The 26586-nt window shown below is 58.1% G+C and overlaps 1 protein-coding gene across 15 annotated transcripts in view; it reads right to left on the minus strand.

Annotated features, from left to right (window-relative positions):
- The window catches only part of IGSF9B (immunoglobulin superfamily member 9B), a 59628-nt gene that overhangs the window by 14707 nt on the left and 18335 nt on the right, over positions 1–26586 (minus strand). For 2 of the 15 annotated variants that reach the window (XR_013404447.1, XM_015116172.3), the window contains exons 4-19: positions 26156–26307; positions 25732–25849; positions 24412–24553; positions 23976–24121; positions 21235–21377; positions 20804–20944; positions 20602–20718; positions 20203–20353; positions 18912–19035; positions 16181–16356; positions 14991–15217; positions 14071–14155; positions 11809–11970; positions 9865–9910; positions 7425–9080; positions 5924–5969 (exon numbers count right to left, since the gene is read on the minus strand). Coding sequence is in view for 8 of the 15 variants with exons in the window: in XM_015116172.3 (XP_014971658.2) it covers positions 5924–5969; positions 7425–9080; positions 9865–9910; positions 11809–11970; positions 14071–14155; positions 14991–15217; positions 16181–16356; positions 18912–19035; positions 20203–20353; positions 20602–20718; positions 20804–20944; positions 21235–21377; positions 23976–24121; positions 24412–24553; positions 25732–25849; positions 26156–26307 (3632 nt within the window). In the remaining 7 variants the exon portion in view is untranslated. Of the gene's footprint in view, positions 1–74; positions 1657–3077; positions 5970–6707; positions 6790–7424; positions 9081–9864; positions 9911–11808; positions 11971–14070; positions 14156–14990; positions 15218–16180; positions 16357–18911; positions 19036–20202; positions 20354–20601; positions 20719–20803; positions 20945–21234; positions 21378–23975; positions 24122–24411; positions 24554–25731; positions 25850–26155; positions 26308–26586 lie in introns of those variants that run through there. The other 13 variants (XM_015116170.3, XM_015116173.3, XR_013404446.1 and 10 more) reach the window with 12 other exon arrangements.

Here is a 26586-nt window from a genome sequence, read left to right on the forward strand (position 1 = left end):
CTCCATGATACCCGCCTTTCTATTGCTCCTGGAAAGAAGAAAACCCAGTAGAAAGCTCCAGGAGCATGGCCCACCTTGGACGGAAGCCACAACCTGCAGAGCAATCAGCAGACCCTAGCAAAGGGAGAGAGAGAGACTTTAATAGTAAGCCCCTTCCCATGTAACTCAAGCTGGGATGTATTCAGTGTCAGAGACAGAAGTAGGCTCAACGTCTGGAGTTCCTAGAAATCACCACAATCAAGACCTTTGCATGGAAAGTAAAAGGGCATATTAGAGCAGGGGGCAAGCAACTCCCATCCCAGTGAACCATCCTCCATCTCCAGAAAAGGGGGTGCTAAGTGAGAAACCCGGACCCCAGCTTCTTCTCCTGCAGCTGCAAGATTCCCACAGAACAGCAGCAGCTTACAGCAACGAATTCTTGTCATATACCAACATTTTCAGGGCAGTGTCTCCTCAACTCTGCAGATGAGGCTCAGCTCTCCTCGGCCATGTAAGAAAACAGGAGAAGGTGGCAGGAGATGACGGCAGAACAACCAAATCTGGTAGCCTCCCAGAGCCCTTACTGTCTGTAACAAGAACGTGGTGAACCTCTGTATTTTAGGATTCGACAGAGAAACGGGGTTGTTGGAACAGAAGTGTACTGGCCTCTCTTCCTGCATCCTGATTGCCACTTGCCTGGTGGATCAACTGCACAGTTAGGACAGGTTCCACAGTCTGGCCACACCCGTGCAGCAGCCCAGGTACACAAGGGAGCCAGAAGAGCTGAGAGGACAGGCAGTCTGTGACACTCGATGCATATTGGAGAGAATCTTTCAAGAGTCATAAAAGAGGAAAACCTAAAAGACATGTTCTCAATGCCATTTCTTCTCAAAGTAACCCAACTCGGAGCCTGAGGAATGAAGGGGAAACAGAAAGAGACAGGTCACTCTGTCTTCCCACCAGCACTGGCATTAGCACGCGATCAGAGAAGCAGGGACGCTCTGGAGCTACGGCGGATGGGCGTGCCTCGCTCTTCTCCTGGACCCCCCAACTCCCTCCCCTATCTCCATCGCAAACAGTTTTTAGAAAGTCCTGATTAAAAGAGGTAGGACAGACAATGCTGTGAGGGCAAAAGAAGACCCCAAAGGTCAAGAGGTCTGAGGTTTAAAAAAATGTTAACAGGGATAGGAAACCTGCAGCCTCTTCTCCAAAACATCAAATATCTTGGCAGCAAGGCAGGAAGAGGAGACTTACACACTAAATGAAGATAAGCCTCTGGTCTCTGGGGTTTCCTGCATGCACTGGCAATGCAGTGACCTCTATCTTCCTGGGGGATGTCATCGTTCTCTAGTACTTTAGTCCATAGAGTTTCAAAAGGCTCCCTCAAAAGTTTAGGTCAGGATCAACCTCTTGACTTTCCATAGCCCCTGACAGCAGAGCTGAGAAGGACACACAGGGTCCCTTACGTGCACACACAGGCACACACAGCCCTCTCGTGAAGAAGTGACCCAACATGCCAGTCTACCCAGAGAGATCCTACAGCACAGCAGCAGCTGGGAAGGAAGCGGGAAGGCAGACAAAGGGTGCAGGTGCCCGGGCGGGAGGGAGCACACCTTGCCAGTGTGGAAGGCACATCCTCACCCCTTCTCATCCTCGACTGAGGCTTCTTCATGCTGCCTACAAGGAAAGTCAATGTGAATCCACCTATTCAGTCGATCTCTGTCTCCTGGCCGGCCTCTTCAGGAGGACCACACAGGGAGAGCAACGTGTGGTCAGGGAGGCACATGACCAGCAAGAACAGTAGTCTCCAACGTCATCCAGGGAGACTGCAGGAGCACGAGAGAAACGGGTACAGGGTGCCCTGAAAACTGTTAGAGATTCTTCAAGCCAGGTGAAACTTCCAGGGGTGATACAATGGTTAGAATCCACATCTTATCACTGTTGTCATTTTTATCTAGCATTGATTTACCACTTACCACAGCAGGCACTGCTGTACAGTAATTGCCTATAATCTCTACAGCAAACCTAAGAGGTAAATACTACAATGCCCCCATTTTTCAGATGGAGACACTGAAGTTTAGAGAGGTAAGCAACCTGTCGAATAATCCAGTCATCGTGGGACAGAGCCAAGACTCTTAACGTTAGGCTCACCTCTCAACTGCCCTTCCAACGTCTTCCCAATCAACACAGGTATAGCAGCTACAAAGAAGAAAAGCATGGCATCCCCACCACACCTGAGAAATAGATATGCCTTGCAACGTACTTGAGGCTAGCACTGACATTCTGTGCTTTGGTGGAACAGCCCGGTAAGACAGACCAGGGCTGTAGAGGAGCCTGCTTAAGTTGTATCTTCAGACAAAAATTCCCAAACAGTAATGATCCAGTAACCAGAAGCAGCCGATTTTCCCTTGAGAAACAGCCAAGCTCCAGCCCTTCCAGGACACCTGCTGTCCACCTGTTTAGCTCTGGGCTCAGCACGGAAGCATGGCCACAGGACAAAGAAGGCTCTGGACACACCAAGACCCTCACCCAATGCAGGAGGAAAAAACAAAAGCTAGTGTCTGGCAGAACAGGAGGGAGGAAGCGGGGCAGGCAAAACGAGTCTATTTTTGGCACATGGTACAGAAAAGACGCATAGAACGTGACCTAACAGACTTTACGAACTGCATGTAAAGCCCTATGCAATCAAATTGCCTCCCTGTTTTAGGAAAGGTGACCATGTTTGCTGCCAATGCCAGCCCCACCTGGGACCCTTTGGTCATGGAGCTCCTGGTGCCAATGTCTCAGATGGGAAGCTTCAGTGAAGCAACTCCATCCTATCCCTGGAATTCAGCTGTCAGGTAAATCTAAGTTTGATCCATAGATGATCCCATTACACCAGAAGCCAGTCCTGGGCTTTCCAAGAATTTAAGGTCACAGCTCTCTTCCCAAACAGTCTATACTGTTCTAAAGCATGCAGGAATACTACGAACCCTGGGGCTCCTCTTCTTCCAGGAAGTCACGGGATTACTGTAAGATGAGGGCCTCAAAGCCTTGGCACAGAGGGGATTTTTACAGTACAGGACTACCAACAATTGCCTGGAACTTACTTCTCTCTCTTTCTTTTTTTTTTTTTTTTTTTGAGACAGGGTCTCTGTTGCCCAGGCTGGAGTGGAGTGGCACAATCTCATCTCACTGCTGCCTCAACCTCCCCATCTCAGATGATCTTTCCACCTCAGCCCCCGAAGGAGCTGGGACTATAGGCATGTGCCACTATGCCCACCTATTTTTTGTATTTTTTTGTAGAGATAGGGCTTCACTATGTTGCCCAGGCTGGCCTCGATCTCCTGGACTCAAGAGATCTGCCCTCCTTGGCTTCCCAAAGTGCTAGAATTATAGGCATGAGCCACCACACCCACCAATACTTTTTCTCTCTTTTCAAAAAATCCATACGCAACCCAAATCACGACCAGGTAGCCCAGGAGGTCTTATTTGCTTAGCTCTCAGCTTACCCAGAAGAGCTGAGGAAAGATGCAGCCACGTCAAAGTGGAGGCCTCAGGACAGGGAAAGTCAAAACCCCCTGCATATTTCCTTAGCTCAGCGCCCATCAGCTGACCATTACGACGCTGTTCAGGTGTTCCCTGGCCAACAGGCTGAATCAGTGGCTTGATGGGCATTTTCTTCCTCTTCTAATCATCTGAGAGCAAACACCACCTGCCTGATTATACCCTGATGGAGGCAGAGGAAAGCCACTCACAGACGGGCCATAGCAAGGGAAAGGGTGGGCCCACTGCAGGAGTCTGGAGGTCTGAACCCACCCCACTGACTGCAAGATGGAACCCTTCTGTGGGGCCGGGCTCAGACCAGTGCTCTGCCTCAGAACCTGACAGAGGCTTGTTTCCAAAAGGGCTCCTTCCTACGGCTGACCCAGGACAGGGGCCACTCCATGCTCCAGACCCACCTGCCTCCCTGCAGTGACAGCCTGAACGGGAAAGCGAGTGGAAGGAGAGGTGAGGACAGGGCATCACTAGGCTCAGACGGGAGCTAAGAATTGGCTCAGCCTCCCCACAGTCCACAGAAAGGACAGGTCCACACAATACAACTCCCCATGTTGAGAAGGGAGTTGGGAAGAGGAGAAAAAAAGGGAGAGAGAAAAGAGGAGAGGCAGGGGCAACAACTACATATGGGCCAAAGGAACAGGAGAGGAACTGAAGGGAAAAGAAACAGCGAGAACGCACGTGGACAAGAGCTGTCACAACTTCTCCAAGCAAGACCGAGAGGGCACACATGCAAAGGTGCAGCATGGAGACAGCATCTGAACAGAGCCTGCATCTCCCCAGGGCCCAGCAGCCGTACCGGGAAGGCTCCCAGCAGGCAGGAGAGCCCAGCACTGAGGGGCTGACTCAGGATGGGGAGGGTCTCCTTCTCCTAGGCTGGGGATGCTGGCCAGGCCCGGGAGAGAAACGATGGTCCCTCATCGCTGCCCCTGGTTTCTGGGTTTGCCACAGCAGTGAAAAGAGAGTGGGCTTCTCTTGGATCTGGCACAGTGGGGACACTGGGAAAGGGGGGGGTCAATGGAGTTGAGTGAAGGGGCGAGGAAGTAACACATGAGAGCGGAGTCTAGGAATTTCCAGGAGCTGGGGTGAGAGCTAGTCTAGGGCTCCCACACCTCCGGGGGCCATGGAGGAGTCACAGCTGGGAGAGGGAAGGAGATGGGGAAGGTGGAAGACCAATGGGTCTATGGCCGCAAGAGGGCCCCGGAACAGGTGAGCTCGTAAACGCTGGACAGCTCTCCTCACACTCACCCTATGCCAGACAGCCTCACCCACAATTCCGGGGCCTCTGGGCTGCTGACAATTTTATAGCTACAGATGGTAAAGAAATGTCAGGGCAGTCCTCTTTATGGAGGCCACTCTTCGGACTGAATGAGAATTATAGCCCTGGTTAGGAAAATGAGCCTCCCTTGACATCTCTAGGTGGGGAAGGTACCTGTCTCCTCGCCTGGGAAGCCAGAAGCACCTGGACGGGAGGCTCGCTGTCTCCCATGCAGGTGCCCAATGCCTGTGTGTGCCCAGGCACAGGGCAGAGGGTCCGTGGCGACAGGCAGCACCTTGTTAGGCTACTGTGAGAGGGAGCGAGCTTCGGGTGGCCCTGAGTCTCTGTGAGGGACTCAAAGGCTCCCTGAATGCCCAAGTTCCTTTGGCTTCCACCTGGAAGGACACTCAAGGAGAGGTCGACTGCAGGGGCAGAGGGAGGGACACAGTGCTGGTCCCTGGGGGGTTTCACTTCTTGCCAGCTCAATGCCTGTCTGCCCAGGGGAAGCCTGTCCCCTCCCCTTGGAGGGGGTCCTCCCAAGACCCTTTCCCTACAGCATGACTGCAGGGACCTGACCCTGCGGAGGACCCCACTGTCAGGGAAGAAGTGGGGCTCATCCCAACCTTGTGCTCCTCGAGAGAGCCTAATACCACCAAGATCCCAAGAAGCTGGTGAGGGGCCAACCACCCCAGGAGAAGGGATGCTCTGCCTGGGGCTGCTGGGAGAATAGGGTGCGGGAGGTTCTTCCTGGATACCAGAGGGGCCCCACAGAGGTCCCCAAGGGTGCAGAGATGCAAAGCAGATCTCGGGCGTTCTGGGCCCCTTCGGGGTGCATGCAGGGCCCCAGGGCTTCTGTGGGAGGCCCTGGGTGTACTGGCAGCAGGCTGGCAAGGCGTCGGAGTGAGGAGAGCCGCAGGGGGCTCTAGAGGGGCTGGACATGGGGATGGGGGGGCAGAAGCTGCAGCTAGGCGGTGCCGAGCGTGGCTCGATGTGGGGAACCCAGAAGCTGTGGGGATCGAGGAGCGGCAGCAGCCACCCCACGGGGCGGTGAGGGGACATGGTTTGGATCCCCTGTCCAGGAAGCAATGGCCCGGCCGAAGCCCCGTCCGCCTGCCCGCCCCCGCCCGCCCAGCCGAGGAGCTCCCTTACCTATTGAGCTGAGGAGAGGCTTGTCTCGACAACACTGCCCAGATAGCTGAGATCAATCAGAAACAAAGCAGTTATCAACACCGGCCGGGGGGCACCGCCCACGCACACCCAGAGGGAAGCAGGGGGGGGCACAGCGAGCACCGGACAGGCGAGGCCGGAGCGCGGGGGAGGGACGAGGAGAGAGACAGAGACCCAGACACGATGGAAGGAAGCAGATGAGCTGAGCGCGCACAAAGCACAGAGACAGGGCTGCCGCGGCACCTCCCGCGCAGACAGAGGCGGCGGCTGCGGCTCCTCCACCTCCCTGCGCCCTAAGCTCCGCACCCCCTTCACCGCCCCGGAGCAGCCCGCGGTGGGGCTGGGGCTGGGAGGTGACCTTGTACTTCCAGGTACCAGGGAGGGTGGGGGACGGGGCAGGGGGAGGGCGCTGGGCTCCCTCCTCCTCGACCACCTCCCATCCTGCCTACCACCAGGCCAGCCTCCTCTGGAACTCTCTGCTCCCTCCACAGGCGGCTACATCAAGAAGAGAGACCAAAGGACGGAGCCAGAGAGAGAAAGAGAGAGAGAAGAGGGCGGGGGGACGGGGTATCCAGGGGCACTACAGAGGCGTGGCCAGTTCTTCTGAGCAAGTCGGGTCAACCCAAAGACGATGGTGAGGAAGGAAGATAGGCAGAGAGAAAGACTGACTGGAGAAGGAAGGAGGGGCAGGGGGAGGAGGAGGGGGGACGGCAGGGGAGAAGGATGAGAGAAGAAGAGGCATAGACAGGTGTCCAGGCTCTGGTACCTGGAATACCAGCTGCTACAGTTTAGAGAGTGCTCTCTCAGGCGGGCTGATAGCCGGAGCTTGTCTGTCTCTCTGCAGCTTCCTGCGAGGTATACAGGTGGGGGTGGGGGACGTGTCCTGCACATGATCACAAGGCCTGACACTTTTCTCTGGGCCTCCAGGAGAGGCTGAGGAGGGGGCTGGAGTCCGGCGCTCACTAGGGCTGCTAAGGGCCAGGAGTTTGGAAACAGGAGGCCCCTGGCCTGGTGGTCTGGAGAAGTCAGGCTCCGGGGTCCTGCTTAACAAGGAGGAGGGGCCGGGGAAGAAAAGGAGGCTAGACACGAGGTGTGTGGGCAACCCCCAGGACCACCGCCCGATGCCAGGACCACAGGGACACGGAGAGCCATCAACTCCAAGAGGGACGGGGTCCACCCCCGCAAGGGCACTCGCTGTGATCCGCTGCTCCCTGGTAGGTGGTGCGCCCGCTGAGAGCTCAGGGCTTGCTGGAGAAGATGCCTCATGCTCCTGGCAGGGCACCTGGGCAGGTGGGCCCGCTCCACCCCAGCGACTGCACCCTGCCAATGCCGCGGCGGCCAGAACTCCTCTCCCGAGGGATGCTGGTGCAGCATGTCCACACAAGCCCTGTCGCCGGGCGGATGGACGGGGTGGAGGGCAGGGCGAGGCGGGTGGGGAAGGAAGTTGACCAGGTGCGGGTGGTGGAAGAGGCGGCGCACTCACCCTGAAGTAGGTAACGTGGGTGGTGGGGGCTCTGGTCGGAGCAGTTCCTCCCCCATCCTTCGAGGGGAAGGCGTCTGTCCAAACACGTCCAAGCTGTCCCCAGGCCCAGCAGGGGCGGGGCCAGGTGGAGGGGAAGGGTAGCCTGTGGCCAGTGTGGTGAAGCCCATGGCGGGCCGGTAGCTGGGACTCCCGCTGCGGCTGCTCTGGGTCGGGGAGCCCGTGGATGGCGTGGACTTTCGAGAAAAGCTGACTGCAGCAGGAGGCTGCAGGGTGATCTCTGACATCTCTGTCTGCTGCAGGAGGCCCGGGCGAGGCCGGGCACGGGCGGCGAGCTCAGGGGAGCCAGTGCGGGAGCTGAGGGGGCTTTGGGTCAGAGGTGAGAGCCGGGAGGGCTGTAGCACCACTTGATGTAAACTGGGCTCGGCGCGCCTGGCCTGCCGGGGGCTGGGCCGGGGCCGGGGCTGGGGCTCATACCACCGGGTGTCCAGGCCAAATGTGCTGGGGCCACCGTGCGCCCCCGGCTCAGCCGGCTCGGGGTAAGGCAGCACGGGTATGCCCATGCCTTGGCTTGTATGTCGCAGCTGCCCTTGGCTTACCAGAGGTTGCATAGGTCTGTCCTGCCACTTGGTGGCGGGGGGCGCTGGGACAGGGCCCCTGCCAGGCGACTTGCCTGCCCAACCCTTTGGTGCCTCCAGAGACAGGATGCCCGGGTAGGCTGCGGGCACCTGCAGGGAGGTGGGGGGCAGTCCTCGGGGGAGGCCGGCCTTGGGCTGCAGACTCTCGGGCACATCACAGGGTGGCAGCTGGTGGGGGAACATCATTGCTGGGGTCTCCAGCCCCCCGAAGGGGAATTCTGGCCGGCCCCAGGGCTCAGGGGAGCGCCCTCCTGTAGGTGTCTGAGTCAAGGGCAGCGTGCTGTTGGATGCATTCTCTCCATTCTCCTCGGGGATGGTAGGGTGGCCAAAGGGCCCCTCGGTGTGCAGGGGCGGGGATGACATGACGGAGCTCAGGGGGCTGCCCACTTCTGGCACGTAGAATGGGGGCGGCTCCACCTCCCCAGGGCTGCTGCTGCTGAGGTACCCATAATACTGGCCGTGGTGGAAGGGCCGGGGGGCAGGGGGCCGGGCCTGGCCTGTGGCCTGAAGCCGACCTTCCAGGCCACCGGGGCCCTCCAGCCCGCGGGGCTGGAACCGAGGGCTGTATGCTGGTGGTGGCAGGTAGGACTCCTGGCTGGATGACAGAGGGGTGAGCTGGGACTTCAGGGCGGCCACAGATGTGGGCACCAGTGGGTCCTCATTCTCCTCGTCCGACTGGCGGAACTCGGGGTACATGTCCGTCTCCTCGGCGAAGGGGAAGCCCTCGATGCGCCTGCTCTTCAGTGAGGGCTCCATCTCGGCAGGGTCCATCACGAAGCGGCCATCAGGGCCTCTGCTGATGAGTTCGATGGGCGTGGTGGCCTCCGCCTCGGCCTCCGCTTTGGCCACGCTGTACTTCTTGCTGCTGATGGCCCGCTTGGTCTTCTTGTACAGCGACAGCTCCTTCTCGCGGGTGGGGCTCAGCATCCTCTTGGCCGCAGGCTGGCCCTGGTCATCCGAGGATTCTGACGGCGCCCGGAGCGTGCGGATGCTCTCAGGGCTCACCTTGCCAGAGGACAAGCTGCAGGGAGGAGTGAGAGCCAGGAGGGGATGAGGTGGGGGAGTGTGCTGGCCAGGACTTCCTTTCCCTCTCTTGGCAACCACCCAGCACCCAGGATCCTCATGCTAAAGAAAACTGGCTGCGTATCGTGGTGTGAAATGCTTTGGTCAACTCTCCACTGTCTGGATGTGCATCCTCCTTTTTTTTTTTTTTAAAGACGGGGTCTTGCTATGTTGCCCAGACTGGTCTTGAACTCCCGGCCTCAAGCAATCCTCCCGCCTCAGCCTCCCAAAGCACCAGGATTACAGGTGTGAGCCACCGCACCCGGCCCCTACCGCATCATCCATCTTTCCAGTGAACACCCACCTCTCCACTTTTGTGCTGGCCTGCCCCCTCTCTGGTGTGCTCTAAGCATACCTCCAGCTTCATTCCCCCCTTTTCAAGGCAAGCAAGCTCACTTTAATATCAACTTAAGCAATACATATTAAGGAGGCAAATCTGCTAGGGTGGGAAAACACTAGAGAAATACATTCCAAGGCTGAAGAGAAACTGATTACTGGCTAATTTGGATCATCTACACTGCCACTCCCTCTACCAGTGTGGACAACTTACAATTAACACACAGGGCAATCAAGAAGAAATGGCTTAGAAACACTGAGATGGGGCTGGGCAAGTACAATTAACACACAGGTCAATCCAGAAGAAATGGCTTAGAAACACTGAGATGGGCTGGGTGAGGCAAGCCGTCTACCTATGTGCCCCCTGCCATGAACAGCACAGTTCTCCCAGGATCAGAGACACTTACGGAGACTCCAGGCTCTTCCTGCAGTGGGTGATAGAGAGTGGAGGGTCTGGAAGGAAAGAGAAGGGGAGAGGCTGCTGAGGCCAAGCCAGCAACCACGCAGCACGCTCATCCGCAGGAGCTGACAGGGCGGGAGCACCGCCGCACGGGGAAGGAGCTGACAGGGCCCCGGAGCGCCGCCGCGCGGGGAAGGAGCTGACAGGGCCCCGGAGCGCCGCCGCGCGGGGAAGGAGCTGACAGGGCCCCGGAGCGCCGCCGCGCGGGGAAGGAGCTGACAGGGCCCCGGAGCGCCGCCGCGCGGGGAAGGAGCTGACAGGGCCCCGCAGCGCCGCCGCGCGGGGAAGGAGCTGACAGGGCAGGAGCACCGCCGCGCGGGGAAGGAGCTGACAGGGCCCCGGAGCGCCGCCGCGCGGGAAAGGAGCTGACAGGGCAGGAGCACCGCCGCGCGGGGAAGGAGCTGACAGGGCCCCGGAGCGCCGCCGCGCGGGGAAGGAGCTGACAGGGCCCCGGAGCGCCGCCGCACGGGGAAGGAGCTGACAGGGCAGGAGCACCGCCGCGCGGGAAAGGAGCTGACAGGGCAGGAGCACCGCCGCGCGGGGAAGGAGCTGACAGGGCCCCGGAGCGCCGCCGCGCGGGGAAGGAGCTGACAGGGCCCCGGAGCGCCGCCGCGCGGGGAAGGAGCTGACAGGGCCCCGGAGCGCCGCCGCGCGGGGAAGGAGCTGACAGGGCCCCGGAGCGCCGCCGCGCGGGGAAGGAGCTGACAGGGCCCCGGAGCGCCGCCGCGCGGGGAAGGAGCTGACAGGGCCCCGGAGCGCCGCCGCGCGGGGAAGGAGCTGACAGGGCCCCGGAGCGCCGCCGCGCGGGGAAGGAGCTGACAGGGCCCCGGAGCGCCGCCGCGCGGGGAAGGAGCTGACAGGGCCCCGCAGCGCCGCCGCGCGGGGAAGGAGCTGACAGGGCCCCGGAGCGCCGCCGCGCGGGGAAGGAGCTGACAGGGCCCCGCAGCGCCGCCGCGCGGGGAAGGAGCTGACAGGGCCCCGGAGCGCCGCCGCGCGGGGAAGGAGCTGACAGGGCCCCGCAGCGCCGCCGCGCGGGGAAGGAGCTGACAGGGCCCCGGAGCGCCGCCGCGCGGGGAAGGAGCTGACAGGGCCCCGGAGCGCCGCCGCGCGGGGAAGGAGCTGACAGGGCCCCGGAGCGCCGCCGCGCGGGGAAGGAGCTGACAGGGCCCCGGAGCGCCGCCGCGCGGGGAAGGAGCTGACAGGGCCCCGGAGCGCCGCCGCGCGGGGAAGGAGCTGACAGGGCCCCGGAGCGCCGCCGCGCGGGGAAGGAGCTGACAGGGCCCCGGAGCGCCGCCGCGCGGGGAAGGAGCTGACAGGGCCCCGGAGCGCCGCCGCGCGGGGAAGGAGCTGACAGGGCCCCGCAGCGCCGCCGCGCGGGGAAGGAGCTGACAGGGCCCCGGAGCGCCGCCGCGCGGGGAAGGAGCTGACAGGGCCCCGGAGCGCCGCCGCGCGGGGAAGGAGCTGACAGGGCCCCGGAGCGCCGCCGCGCGGGGAAGGAGCTGACAGGGCCCCGGAGCGCCGCCGCGCGGGGAAGGAGCTGACAGGGCCCCGGAGCGCCGCCGCGCGGGGAAGGAGCTGACAGGGCCTCGCAGCGCCGCCGCGCGGGGAAGGAGCTGACAGGGCCCCGGAGCGCCGCCGCGCGGGGAAGGAGCTGCTCACAGGGGGCACCTTTGGCCCCTGCCTTCATGTTAGCTTGGGCCCCAGCAGCCTCTCCCCGACACCCCTGCTTCTTACTCCCACCTTCAAATCAAGCCTCACTGGCAGCTCTACCCACAAGATCTCAATGTCCCTATTTCCAAGGGGGGGGGCATGCTAAAATTGGTCCATCTCTCTTGATGGGGAGCTTTTGAAACCGGACCAGGGAGAGCAGGGGAAGGGGACAGACACCCACCTTTTTTGCGCTTGAGCTTACGCTTGCGCTGCTTGTTGACAAAGCAGGCAGCCAGGGTGCTGAACAGGATGGCAGCTGCCAAGAAGCAGATGGTAGCTACGATTCCCGCCAGCACAGGCCGCGCCAGCCCGTCCTCGGTCAGGTCCGGCTGCGGGAAGATGTCTGCAGGGAAGGTGGGGAGCACTCATGAGCCCATCCTTCCCCGGGACCTCACCTGCTCCGACCTTCAGTCCCCAAGTGTTTCACCCTGCCTTTGTAGAACAGACAGTATCAAGGCTCAGGCTCCAAGCTGAACTCTAGCACTGAGGAGGTCTGGATGGTGTCACGAAGAGGAAGAAGATAGGAGAGACTACAGAAGTCAATCTCTCCAGAGGGTATAAAGAAAAAAACATCTATGCCTACCCCCATGGGGATGATGACTTCAAGAGTAATCTATACTTATCTAGGGTTCTGCCTTCTGCAAAGTACCTTCACGCACGTTATCAGTTCTTCTCATGTTAACCCCATGAGGTACACAGAGCACACATACTGTTCTCATTCTCTAAATGAAAGGGCTCTGATCCGCTGAGTTGGCGAGACCTGCTTATGTGAATATTGCCATCAGTGCCCAAACCAGAATGCAGCTGCCTGCTCCCAGTCTGGGATTTCCTGCCTCACACCACGCTGTCTCTACAAAAGGAGAGCCCAGGTGTGAAGGCAACTTGAGGATAAAATACTACCGCAGGAAGAGGGATTATTACTACAAAATTCAGATCCAAATGTATTTAACCCCTTCTAGCACAGGCATGCAATGTCCTGAAGATTCGCACCCTGGTCATCTCAGGTACGGAAGTACCCTAGAGCTGGCAGGGACAGCAGAGATGGAGCCAAATCTCTTGTTTCACTGTAAAGAACTGAACGTCCTCCTTTCCTGCCCAAGTCCACAGAGCTCGTTATGACTGAGCCAAGACCAGACCCCAGCCTACCTTCTTATACTCATTGGAAAGTTATGTAAGTGCCACTGCTTAGGTTCAGCAAAGGCAAAATCAATAGATTGTAATGTATTTGGCCAGAATTCATTGCTGCATTGATAGTAATAATGGATAAAAATAATCCAGATGATGCTGATTGTCTGAGGGGAAAATGAAAGCTACAGCCTTTGGAAATGGGGGACCTAATACAGGGAATGCTGAGGCTGCTGCCTCCTCCTTCTCCCATGTGGAAGGGTCTGATGAGGCACATTTCCTGCCAGGAACTGGCAGAGAGCTACTGAGCAGAGAATTGTCAGGGGTGGGCCCACACAACACCCCTTCTTCAGCTCCAGCCTTAGCTGCAAGCTCTCATCCCTGTTCCTCTAACTCTGGGTCTATTCCCCGGAGAGAAGTCATGAAGGACTGTGGGTTCTGCTACCTGTAGGACACAACTTTGTTTTTTTAAAGCCCGTTGGTGCCTAATGTATAAAGCAGAAATCGCACTCCACACCCACCCCTGCTCTCATGCTCCCTGCAGTGTGTCCACGCCAGCACTTCCCCAACTCTACAAGTCCTGCCGCATGAGCTCCTCAGACGAGGTTGCTGCCACCTGTTCCCAGGAGTCTCTGGGTGAGCAGTGCCCAAGGAAATGATGCCATCACTTGCTTATAAGCAAGAGCCTTTTTCCGTACCAAGGACACCCCTTCACTGGCAGAGGAACCCTGCTATGTCTTAGGAACTATAGCTGGAGAGAAGATGTGTAGAAATGGGACCATGGCCAAGAGAAAGAAAGATAAATGGAGAAAATGCTAGGGGGTTGGCTTTGTTTAGCCTTAAAAATCTAGAGAGAGGAAGGAAGGGAGGAAAACACCAAACAACAATTTTCCCAATAAAACCCACATAATTAGAAAGAAGTCTGTCACAAGCATTCGATAAACATGGTTGACCTGTTGTTTCCTCCGATTCACAGCCCCTCCCCCACAAGAGGAAACTGAAAATGTACAGCAAATAGCACTTCAATCAAGTCCTTTTTGACTACTATAATGAGACGATTAGTTGAATTTATTTCTGTGGCTGTCTTATACAAGTGTCAGAAACTCAGCTTCTGAGCTTCACGAAATAGCACGCATCATGGAAATATGGGTTTGGTGGGCTTAAGAAAGGCTACGACTCACACAGCTGCTGCAACCAGGCACCTCCTTAGTTTCCAATCCAGCCTCTCCTTGTGGAGTCGCTATTTCACAAAACGACCCCCATGCAGCTCTGGGGCTTACGTCCCTAGAGTTGCAAGAGCACCCTCAACCCAAAATACCTGTGCTGGAGACGCCGGCGATGTTGCTGGGCTCGCTGATCAGATCCTGCATGACGGCCAGAACCCGGAACTCGTACCACGTGTCCTACAGCACCAGGGACAATACCCAGTCAGCCGAGGGACCTGAGATGACCACTATCCCCACAAACACTCATCCTGCACACAGCCTTGCAAAGGGCAGGGTGCCCAAAGCACGAGAGGACTGCTAAGTGTCTAATGCTAAGTGATGGTAGCACTGGCCAATTGCTATGGTGTAAACACTCTTACAATGGCTGACTTCAAGCTACAAATGTGAGGTCACCAAAAGCGCTGGGAAGAGATATGTACAACAGGCTCTCCAGGGCCACTGGGAGCCCACTCCAGCAACCACTATTAATAAATAAGTGTCCAGGAAGGAAGACAGAAAGATAGATGAGATTGTATCTTACGAAACCAGCTGCTTCCTCTCCCCAGCTAGATATCCAAGTTTAACAGGGCTACTGGAAAAACGGATAATGCACTTTCCTCCAGGGACTCTAAATTATTGGAGATGGGGTCCTTCCTTGGACAAACCTAGAAGAGAATTCTTCTTGGAATTTCTCTGCCCATCCCAGGTTAGGCTTAGCAAGGGGCTGGGGTCAGTGCTCTGATTATGCCTGCTGGCCTCTCAGCCTGCCCTGCCCAGTTTGTGGCGGTGCTGAGGCCCTCAATAGAACACAGGTCCCTGCTGCCCCGGAGCTGGCCCCAAGCCTGTGGATCATGATCTGAGGAGTCCAGGCCTTGGTAGCGAGTCTGGGAGAACCCAGGACCAGTGGTGAGGAGGTACAGTATGTGGCTGGCCTCACACACCCAAAGTTGGTCACTCAAAGCTTCCAGTGCCTCTGGAGTCTTGTCACTTCCAGGATTTGGGAAGCAGCAGCAAGGAAGAGCAAGGCCCTCACCTGTGACAGATCCTTGGCAAAGAACTCTCCATCAGTGCCGGGGATGGCATCGTCCAGCATCTCCCAGCGCTCCCCGACGCGGAACTCCATGATGTAGCGGTCGATGGGAAAGCTGTGGTTGGCAGGCGGAAGCCAGGACAGGAGCACACCCTGCTGAGTCCGATTGGCTATGAGGCACCTCGGTGGGGTGACCAGCACCAGGGGTTCTGGAGTTGTAATAGGGAATGCTGCGGCAGGGGAGGGAGAAGAACCATAGCGCATCAGCAAGGCCCAGGGCGGCTGCCACACTCCCACATTCCCGTGCACACGTCAGGGCCCAGAGGGAAGCAGAGTCAGGGCCTGGGGGCCCAGGGCTTCAGGGTTCTGTCTTCAGAGTACGTCTAAAGAGCATACATGAAGGAATCGTGTACTGCGAAAGGGAAGAGAAATGGGAACTATGGAGAAGGAGGAATAATTAAATGTTATCAAAGTATCTCCTGTGCTCTTCCAGGGAGCTAGGGATATCTTCTTTCTCACAGCACAGCAGTCGCTCCTTCCATTCCCTTCTTGGCCGGGGCTTGGGGTCAACATGAGGCCCCACAGAGGTGCCAAGGACTGGAGGTGAGCATCCCAGACTGCTGTCTACCTTGGCGGAAGCTCAGGAGCGAATTCTGGGAAAGGGGCTGGAGTCGGGCCACCCACACCACCTAGGAAAAGCCTGTTCACAGCGGCCCTTTCTCTGGCTCCAGAGCAGAGCAAACACAACTGTCGCCAGGCAGGGAGGAGTATGAGACTGCCTCCAGGAAGGTGACTGGGAAGACTCCACAGTGGGAGGCAGCCACATGCCTACCGCCCAGTGAGGCTGGGGCCAAAGGCAAGAACCAGCAGGCGCTGTCAAGGAGGAAGGATGCCCAATCTCCCCTGAAAGCCACAGAAGTGGCAAACACGTGGCCTGACAAGGAAAGAGAAAATTCTAAGTGTCTTTCTTCCATCTGAAAAAGCAACAGGAACTCGGCCAACAGCACTCTGATGCGGGGCCAGCAAACCCCACAGAGGCCACAACAAATCCTCACGGGGAGATCAGACAGCATGGCTCCGTGGAACACTCAGCAAGGTACCCGGCACGCAGGAAACCAACTGCTAGCTGCCTGGGCCACTGCCCCCACCACCTCTACAACCCCGGCTCCCAACATCCCACCCCGGGCCCTCACCTAAAGTGTTCACAGTGACCACCTCACTGAAGGCGCTGGTTCCCAGCTTGTTCTGGGCCAGGACGCTGAACTGGTACGCTGTCTCAGGCTCCAGGGTATCCACCAGCAACCAGCTGGGTCCTGGCGGCACTGGCAAGGACAGCCAGTCATGGGGCCCAAACTGTGCCCGCTTCATCCTGGCCAAAAGAGAGAGACAGGATAGGGGACGAGGGGCGGGGTGGGTTACACTGGAGAGAAGAGGGTGCATGCAGGGTGCTCAGGGAGAAGGAACTGGTGGGCCTGGCGTTCCCAGGTTCAAGGGCAAGAAGAGGGCATGGCCCAGAGTGGATGACCTGCCCAGCTTTGACTGTGCCAATCCTCCTGATGCCGGGTGACCAACCGCAGCTGGCACCTTTTCTACCAAAGGGGCCTTTAGGTGCAAGTCATGCTCAGCACACTGGTCCAATTGATTACCAGCTGCACTAGCAGAATCCCACCCTGGTCAAAACCCTAAGAACAAGCTCTGCCTGGGGAGAGTAAGGACACTGGGGTGTGGGGAGAAGCAGTTCAACAGTGGTGGGATGAGGGAAGGAGCCCGGGGGACCTGGCTGCACACACCCCCAGGGACAGCCAAAGTAGGGCCTCGGGTAACCCACAGGGCTCATTCATCCAATCAGACTTGAGTCATCTGAGATGTCCGGGGTATAAGACCACAATGACCAGGGGTTTCCCCACAGTGGGGCCAGGATCCCTAAGGCCATAAGGGTTGGAAGTCACATCAGGAAGGTCACACTATGCATGGAGAGTAGGAAGACAGGGCCGAGGGTGTTCCCTTGTTCCACAAGCTCCCAACTCCCAGCAAAGCCAGTGGGCTATGGGTGCAGTGCCGCCACGTCACCACAAGGAGGAGACATGGTCCTGTGGGACTGGCCCTCTCCTTGCAGCCCTGAGCTGTAACCTGGTGGGTGCCCTCCAGGACCCGCTCCCAGGCTCCTGGCTCACTAACCCAGGAGGGTGAACTGAGGCAGCAGAAAGCAGAACAAAAAGAAGCCGGCGCCAAACGTCGGAGTCAGTACACAGAGTTAGAGGCAGGCAGAAAGAAAGGAGACATCCCCACCTCGGCCCCGCCCTTCCCTGCCCCAGGCAACAAAGCAGCGGAGCCACGTGTGGAAAAGCAGTGCAGACGAACAGCAGCGTGGAGCAGCGCTGCAGGCAGCAGGGGAGCCCCAGTCCACGCCTGAGCCCCCCGTCGGATGTCCAGACCTCCCACCCAGGCATCTCCAATGACAGCTTGGCCACACCAAATGTCCCACCCTGGCCACCAAGGCACTGAGCAGCACCAGTCTCGCAGCAGCCACCGGGCAGGCTGGTTAGGGCCCCCACGCTGCTGCGGGAGGAACAGAGTAAAGGGATAGGAGGTGAGCTGCTGCAACTCCCATCATCTAGGTGCAGTTCTCCAACTCAGAATCAAGACACCCAGGACACTCTGTCTGAGAAGTAGCCACCGAACCACCGTGATGGGAGACAGGGCGGGTTCCCCTCTCAACTTCCCCTGCTGCTGAGAAGTGGATAAAGGGGTCTCCCTGAACCCCCTGAGCTGCCTCTGGCACCTGCCTTTTCCTCCTCCCCAGGCTCGAGTTAGCTTGGCTGGAGAGACACGTGCAGGCGAGACAGGTCTAAAAGAAGGCACTGAGGGGCTCACCCTCCTAGCTCAAGGCTGTCACACCCGGGGCAGGGTAGATGGCTGCCACTCTTGACTCAGACAGGAGTGTGGGGAGGGGCAGCCCTGGGGGGATGGGAGGAGTCAGCCAGGCTTCTGTCTCCTCCCCTCCTGTGCCTCCTGCCCTCACCCCGCTTGGCACATTTTTGAGATCTCTATCTACCGTAAGGTTTGCGCAAAGATCTCAAATCACTGCATCTGGCTAAACTGACAACAGAGGAATGAAAACAATCGAGAAACACATGGTCCTAGAGAGAAAATGCAGGGGCTGACCCCAAGGCCGGGAAGTGAGCATCACCCCTCCACACCAGTTTCTGTGGCCACTGGGGAAGAGACAGAATAAAAACCAGACCACAGGAGGTGGGGAGGGTGAACACGTACAAAACATAGTGAGAAAGAACCAGTAAGACCTGGTATTTGCCAGCACAACAGAGGATTACAATCAACAATAATGTATCATACATTCTTCAATCACTATGAGTATAACTGGATTGTTGGAACACAGAGGACAAATGTTTGAGGGGTGGATACCCCTTTACCTCGATGCGATTATTACACATTGCCTGCCTGTATCAAAATATCTCATGTACCCCATACCTATAAATATATGTACCATGTACCCACAAAAACTACAAATACAAAAATACAACAAAAAATTTAAGCTCTAAAAACTAGACTCTACACTTAAGGCTGGGCAATTTCACAAAGCCCTTGAAGGGCAGAAGTCTCTTCCAGGCTCCAGAGGAATCCAGAGGAATCCAGAGGATGAAGCAGGATACAAAATGAGGCAGTAGATGAGCAGGGAGAAGGCACAGAGAGGCCCAGACCCCTCAGGCCACAGGGACACAGCCATGCCCAGAGTCCCTTCAGACCCCTCCCGTCACCCTCAAGGACCTCATCACTGTCTCAACCCACCTCACTCTATGCAGGGCCAGGAACTGCAGCCTCCTCCTACCTCCCCCCACCCAGGATGGCCTGCAGGCAGATGTGGGAGGGGAGAAGCAGAGAGCAAAGCATGCCGGGGTGACTCACAGAGGTCCGTACCAAACTGAGAATGTCTGCTCGTAGCCTCCATCATAGCCTGGTTCCCAGGACACGTTGGCAGTTGTCATGGAGACCTGGACCCGGACACTGCCCGGGGCATGGGGGCTGGTGCCTGGAGATCAAGTGGAGACCTCTCAGACTGAAAAGAACTCAGCCATGTGGCTGGGTGCCCACCGTCTCGCTGTGGGGAACCTGAGAGGCTGAAGCGCATGGCAGCGGAGCGCAATATTGCAAGTGAAGGGATAGGGGCGACGGGGTGCTCTTAGGTGCTGACTCCCCTGACCCTACTGGTTAGTGGGGTTGGAGCAGGAAGTCTGTCCCACTGTGCGGTCTAGTCCAACTAGGAGATCACATAGCATCAGGAATGGGTCCAATAGAAACCAGAGCCCTCCTCGTCCTGGCCCAAATCCTGTGCTTCTCTGGTAAGCACAGAAACACTCCTAAGGTCGCAGGCACAGCCACAGAGTCCCCTCCTGTTAAGGTTCTCTGGCCTCAGGAGACACCCCAATGCCGGCGTGTGGGCAGCACAGCACAGCAGTCAGGAGCCTCATCCTGGCTTCAATTCCCGGATCCACTACTTCTTAACCATGTGACACCGGAGAAAGCGTTCGGGTCACGCCAACCTCTGCTTCGAGGAACATACACTAGGGAAAGCTCAGCTCGCACCTCCCGAGTTGTGAAGGACGAGCTGTGCAGACCACTTAGAACGGAACCTAAAACTGGTGGTAAAGGCTCAAAAGGCGTTGCCTGTGACTGTGATTGTAGCCATCAGGACCCAGGACAGGCTGAGAGGGTCCAGGCGAAGGTCCTGGGACACGCGCCTTGGGCAATCAGAAACAGGAACGCCCAGACACAGAACACCAGCAACCTCCTCCTGCCCAGCCTCCGCACGCCAGGCCTGGCCTGCAGGTCTCAGCTCTGCCCTCATCTGAGATGCTGCACAGTCCCCGTCTCCCTCATTCCAGTCCTCCAGCTTTCCCTAAGGCCCTTAAAGGCTCTGCAGTCCCTTCCAGCCACACAGCCACCTCTTTCCCAGGTGGGCTGCTGTGGACATCAGGCCTGTCCCCAAAAAGACCTCCCCGAGGACAGGAGCCATGCTGCCCTTCCCTGACAGAGCCCACAGGGGCAAAGGCTGCAGGTGCTAGACTCGGGGCTCAGGGCTGGACGGACTTAGGAAGGATGCCCAAAGAGTGCGGTGGCCACCAGGGGATGCCCCCAGCGTCCAGCACCCCACCCCCAGCCAGCCTGTTCTGGCCCCACTGCCCTGTCAGACACGTACCGATGACGGTGAGGTGGGTGCTGGCAGTGATGCTCGTGACCACGTTGGTGGCAACACATTCCCACTCCCCGTGGTCCTCCTTACTCAGGGCACGGAACTGCAGGCTCCCACTGGGCAGGGCACTGTGCTTGCTTCTGCTGGGCTTCCCTACCTTGGTGAACAAGGGGCAGGGAAGAGGGCAGGAACAGAAATGGGGGTGAGGAGAGAAGCCCGAAGTGGATGGGAAGGACGCGCCTGAGACCCCAGCCCACCCATGCTGCCCCTCCTCCTGAGTGCCTGCTGCTCTTCAGGGTCAGCTCACTGCTCGGCATCCAGCCTGGTCAGGGCAGGTCCAGAATAGAACTGCTCACTGTGTCCTCACACCTCCCCGCAGCCCCAGGAGCTCCAGGGCCCAGCTACCTTTCTCCACGTGATGACAGGAAAGGGGTCCCCCGCGGCCGCGCAGGGGATAAGCAGCTCCCGGCCGGCCTCCTGCCTGTACTCCCAGCCTGGTAGCACCGTGAAATAGGGGGGGTCCTGGGGAGGAAAGCACAGGCACCCTCATGAGGCCGGGGATCCAGGGTCCCAGCTCATGGAGGCGGTCACAGCCCCAGGACCTCACCTTCAGGACAAGCCTCGCAGGGGCAGACTGGCCCATGGTCCCCAGGGTGTTGTAAGGCACACAGGTGTAAGTGCCAAGAGCCTCCTCTGTGGCCTCCTCAATTCGAATGGAGCCATCCTCCATCAGGGTCCAACCCAGGTTCTGCCAGACACAGATGATAGAGCAGGGAACGCTGGTCAGAGACTCCATGCTCCATCCCAGGCTGGGTCCCAGCTGGGCCAGGCAGCACGTGGGATGGCATGCAGCTCCAGCCTGGGGTGGGCGGTACCCACAGACCCCCAGAGACCAGAGACCCCTACGGAAGCAGCTCTCTGTTTGCCCAGGGCTTTTGGAAGGGGCGGTGAGTCCTGACAGAAATCCACAGCCCAAGGTGGCATCACAGTACTGGGGGGAGCCCTCACTCCATCCCCCAACACGCATCTCTCTAGCACCTTCTCGACCTGCAGGGGGCGGCCGTCCTTGTTCCACTTGACCACGGTGGCTGGTGGTTCTGCATCCACAGGGCAGCGGATGTAGCCATGGATCCCCACGGGCACATAAATTACAGGGGGCATGTTGAGGACACGGGCTGGGTCTGCACAGAGGAAGCACAGGTGGGAAAGCAGACAGACACAGGGAAGAAAGGTGAGAATCCAGGCCGGAGGCAGCCCATGCACCAGCCCAGGTACTCGGAACTTCGGTTCTGAATGTCTGGAGGCACTCAAAGGCACGTCTGAGCCTGCTCCCATCCTCAGTGCCCATCATGCTTCTGCCATGGACCTCACCCACTGAATGAGGTCTCTCAGTGCCCATTTCCCCCAGTTCCTAGACCCCGAGCCTCAAAGCCAGCATTTGCCCACACCCTTTCCCAACAGCTCCTTATCCCAAAGTCTTCTGAGCAACAAGCAGTACCTCCTCTCTACATCCTAAGCCAAAAGAAGAACACTATCATAGGCTTAACCACAAAGGGGATATTTTTCCTCCCCATTCTGCTGGTTGTCCAGCCTTCCTTAGATTCAGTTTCCCCATCTGATTCTGCAGTTGAAATGCAGAATCAGGCCAGGTGCAGTGGCCCACACCTGTAATCTCAACACTTTTGGAGGCAGGGGTGGGAGGACTGCTTGAGGCTAGGAATTTAAGACCAGCCTGGGCAATTTAGTGAGACTCCAACTCTACCAAAAAAAAAATTTGAATTATCTGGGCATGGTGGCACACACCTGTGGTCCCAGCTACTCTGGAAGTTGAGGCAGGGGGATCACTTGAGCCCAAGAGTTTGAGGCTGCAGTAAGCCGTGATGGCACCACTGCACTCCAACTTTGATGACAGAGCAAGACCCTGGCTCTTGGAGGAGCAAGAAGAACCTCACACCTCTTGTGATGCAGGCTGAGTCACCTCCTCTCAGTACTCCCCTATTTCCCCTGAGGGCTACGGAGGAGAAGGATCCAGAACTAGGAAGGCAGTGAGGATGAATGAGCTGGTATCTTTTAAGCATTTTGAGCTCTTCAGAGAACAGCATTACATAAATACCAGGCCGAGTTATATATTTAGACATAGCTTCCTACTTTTGTATGGTAGAGTTTTTTTTTTTTTTTCTCCAAGGTTTTCAAAGGGTTTATGAATGGGAAATACTCTGAACACTGCTTTTTAGCAGAAATAAAAATCCTTGTCTCACCCACCTGTAAATCTCAACCCCCTGGATTTTCTTTGAAGACAGGAAGGAGGTGAAAAAGGACAAGGGGGAGTGGGTGGTGACGCTGGCGCTGGGGAGAGACAGGGAAAACCAAAACATGTCTCCAGAAAGACAGATGGCCTATGGCTTCGAGGAGGGGCCTTCATCCTGGCCAGCTCGTCTTCCAAAGGCCACCTCCTGTTGGCTCCTCCTGCCCCACCATGGCCACCTCCGTGCCAGGTGGCACAGCCTGCGTCCAGCACAGAGGGACAGGGCGCACCTTTGTGGTGGACGGGTCTCTCCTTCCTGCAGTTCTTGCCCACCCCAGCACAGCTTGGGCACATCCTAAGTCACGTATGAATAACTTCTCGACTCGCTTTTTCCCGCTGCAGGTCTGGGGAGCGAGATCTGTTGTCCTGGGCCTCACGGCTCTCTAAAGCTTGGGCCTGGGGATACAGCACACCAAAAGTCCTTTAAGTGGCTGACGGCAGAAGCAGAGAGGCGATGCACTCCATAGAGAGGAAAGGGTGAGACTGCAAGGTTAGGGGTCCAACGGGGCTCAGCAGGCGCAGCCAATAGTGGAACGTCCACATCCAGCTCTGGGCAGCAGTCGGACCAGCTCCACCTCCAGGGCCACCAGCCATTCTCCACTTGTCCTCAGCTCATACACTGACCCCAGTCTCATCTCCAGACTGTTACACTTCTCACCCCTGCCACTCCCTGTCACTGGGTGTGAGCAATCCGCCCACACCAGCCGGCAAATGAGGGAGAGTCTGTTGTCTACAGCAACAATGCCAGCCTTTGTTGCCTGAGTGACAGGGCCATCCACAAATCAAAAGGAGGACATTACTCCTCATTACTCATCCTTCTCTGTCTCAGGGCTCAGCTTGCCAGGGGGCGGGAAAGCAACTGGCTGCTCAGTATTAAAGATCAGCAAGCTGAATGGTGGTACTTGCACAAAAGCCCTCGAACATCTGGGTGAGGAGCAGCTCATTCATCTGGATCTCCAGCCACCCAAGAGGAGAGGCTGCAGAAGCCAGAGTGAGTGGGCATAGGAGCTGCAGCACATCACCCCCGACATAGACACGGTGTGGAAAGGCAGGGAGTAAGGCTAGGAGAAACCTAACCCTGCGTGGGCCTGGGCTATGCTCCGTAAGACACCTGAGAAAAGAGCATCAGAGAGCAATTGGTTCTGGCCACAGAGGTGCAGGCCAGCCTTCAGCCCGAGGAACGCCATTCAGAAGGAACTGCTCGAAGGTGTCTTCCTGAGTGCAGCCTGCACTGAGCTGATGAGATGCACTGGTTGAACAGCGACGCCTGGCCAACGAAGTAGGAGCTGGTCCACCCCGACTGGCCAGGGCCTCGGCCTCGTCTCCAGCCGTCCCTCCTTTTTCCCTCATTCGTTCCTCCACCCACACACCCCCAAATGATGCTTGGTCTTTTCTACCCTCCAGCCTACAGTCTGGCTAACACCAGAACCTTCTGGAAGCCCCACCACCCAGGCTCCTCCGCACCCCTACTCACACTGCACCGTCAGGTACGCTGAGGCGGAGGGGGAGCGCCCCAGGCTGTTGCTGGGCACACAGGTGTACTTCCCGGCATCCTCTGGCTTCACCCGGAAGATGATCAGGGTCCCATCGATTAGGATGCGCACCCTCAGCTTCAGGTCACTGCAAAGCGGCACGGGGACAGGGGTTTGGGTGAGCAGAAGGGGGTCTTGCCACAGACACACAGTCACCATCACTGCCCCAGATGTGGCATGGAGACCCCATGCCCCTGGCATCCCCAGGGCCCCTCCATGCAGACCCTGGCCTTGGCATGTGAGACACACGAACCAGATCGCCCACCTCCCCCAGCTCCAGGAGCCGTGGGCAGCCTGCCCATGCAATTTCTGCTCAGGGGCCCTGCCCGTGGGGACCAGGGTAGCGACCTCATTGAAAAGCCAGAGCAGGGCGCTCACTTCTGAAAGTAGACGTTCTCGTCCTGCCAGTACCAGGTGTAGGTGAGGTTGCCCGGATACGCCTCTGCCCGGCAGGTGAGCAGAGCATCCTGGGAGATGTTGACGGTGATGTTCTCAGGAGGGGAGACGATGAAAGGGGGCCCTGGGGAGAGCAGGGAACAAACCTCACCTCGCCTGATCAGGGACGGCAGCAGCACCCAGGCCTCCTGGGAGCCCTCAGTGCCTCAGTAAGGGGTGTCCTGAACCCTGCAATGGGGGCGGCTGTCATGGAGACGCTTCCAGATGCTGTCTGTGCTCAGGCATCCTGTCCACTGCCCCTGCCCCTGCACCTAGCTCCCCAGACCAGCCGCCACACACACCCCTTTCCTGCCCGCCTTCTCCCAGCAGAGCCCAAGCCAGAGATGCAGCAGGGAGAAAGGCAACTCTTTTCAAATCTAGAGCAAGGAATACTCCAGTCTCAAGGAGTCAGGGCCGTATGCTGCTCCCCAATCAGAAATCAAGAGGGCAGCTGGGGGTGCAGGGGCTGAGGAGTAAGCAGAGGGTGAAAGTCCAACAGTCCTGGTGCTGGCTGCACAGAGAGGGCAGCTGTGGCCAAGTCTCCCCTGAGAGGGAACAGCTTCCATCCAGGCTGCTGAGGGACCTCTGGCCCTGGTTGCTGCTCGACACTCATAGGCAGGAGGAGCATGCAGCCGCCACCAACCCCCCAACCCCAGAGTTCCTCCAGGAGGCAGGGCTGGGGAGGCTAAGCAGGGGGCCGAGCTCAGCACAGGGTGGAGACCCCCCCGACCTGGACGCTGCCCTATCCTGCTCAGTTCCTGGCCCCTCTTGGGGGACTCTGAGGCTCCAGGCAGGGCAGACTGGCATCTCCCTGTGCTGACTATACAGACCCCAGCTCTGCCAAATGCCCACTGTGTTATTTAAACGTCTGGGGCTTGGATTGAGTTTCTATCTTTATTTATTGATGCCGTCACTAATGGATAGACGACCCGAGGGAGGTCTCCTCTCCCAGGGAGGCGGAGATATGGTAGAGATGCTATCTGAACAGAAGGAGAAACCAGAAACCCACACAGCAGGGGCCTCTCTGCCACGCCATGTGGTGCCCGGCCACGGCCTGTGGGCCTGGCCCTCTCCCAGGCAGCCAGTGCGGGAGCTCTGACCAGGATAGCAGGCGGCACACAGGGGCCCCACACAGGTCCTCATGGCCACCTGCACCTCCACCTAGCCCCAGATGAGCCCTGGGAAAATGCCCTTCGTAGCTCAGCCGGGCTGGACATCCCCGCACGCGTCCGGGAGTGGAGAGGCGGAGGAAATGGCTCCTACCTTGGACAAGCAGGTGGGTGGTGTGGACAGCCTCCCCCTGAATGCTGTACGCTCGACAGGTGTAGGCACCTCTGTCCTCCCGACTGACCGATGTCACTGTCAGGCTGCCATCACTCACCTGGGGCCAGAAACAGATGGAGCTCAGCACCCACGCTCGCACCCACCGCTGCTACCCTCCAACAGGGAGATGCAGTCAGAGATGCTAAGGTGGAGATGACCGCAGGGACACATGCATCTGGGGGACACGAAGGGCAGATGCCCCCTTGCCCACCTCCCGCCAGTGACACAGAGACGCCTGCAGATGAGCCAGGCCATGGCTTTCCAGCCTCCTCTGTGCTTGTGCACGTAGCATCAGGGGTCAGCTGCAGTGGGAGGCTGCCCTGGAAAACAGACTTCAGCGGCCCCAACCTAGAACCACACTCACCTGGTATTTCCCACTAGCACCGAGGAGTGTCCCCTCCTTGAGCCAGGTGACAATGGGCTTGGGGTTCCCAAAAGCTGTGCAGGTCATGGTGATACTACCACCCTCCTTGGCCTCGATGTACTGGGGGGGTGTTTCTGTAAAGGTGGGAGGGGCTGCAAAGGAGACCACAAAGGTGAAGGACACGCCATCAGCCAAGTCACTGCCCTGCAACAACAGTGCCTGCCCCACACATCACCCTCACTGCAGCTCTGCGGAACACAAGGACAAAGGAAGGAAGGTGGGGATGGGCAAAACGTTCTGCGAACCACCATTACTGGCAGGGAGACGTGCATCCAAACTCAGTCTGGTGGGGTCCAAATTCTGCACTGTAGCTTATTCCCAGTTCACTGCTGTTTACTGAGCATCTACTCCAGGGTGGCCCTTCAAACACT

This window comes from Macaca mulatta, chromosome 14, assembly GCF_049350105.2.
Source record: "Macaca mulatta isolate MMU2019108-1 chromosome 14, T2T-MMU8v2.0, whole genome shotgun sequence".
NCBI classification, from domain to species: Eukaryota; Metazoa; Chordata; class Mammalia; order Primates; family Cercopithecidae; genus Macaca; species Macaca mulatta.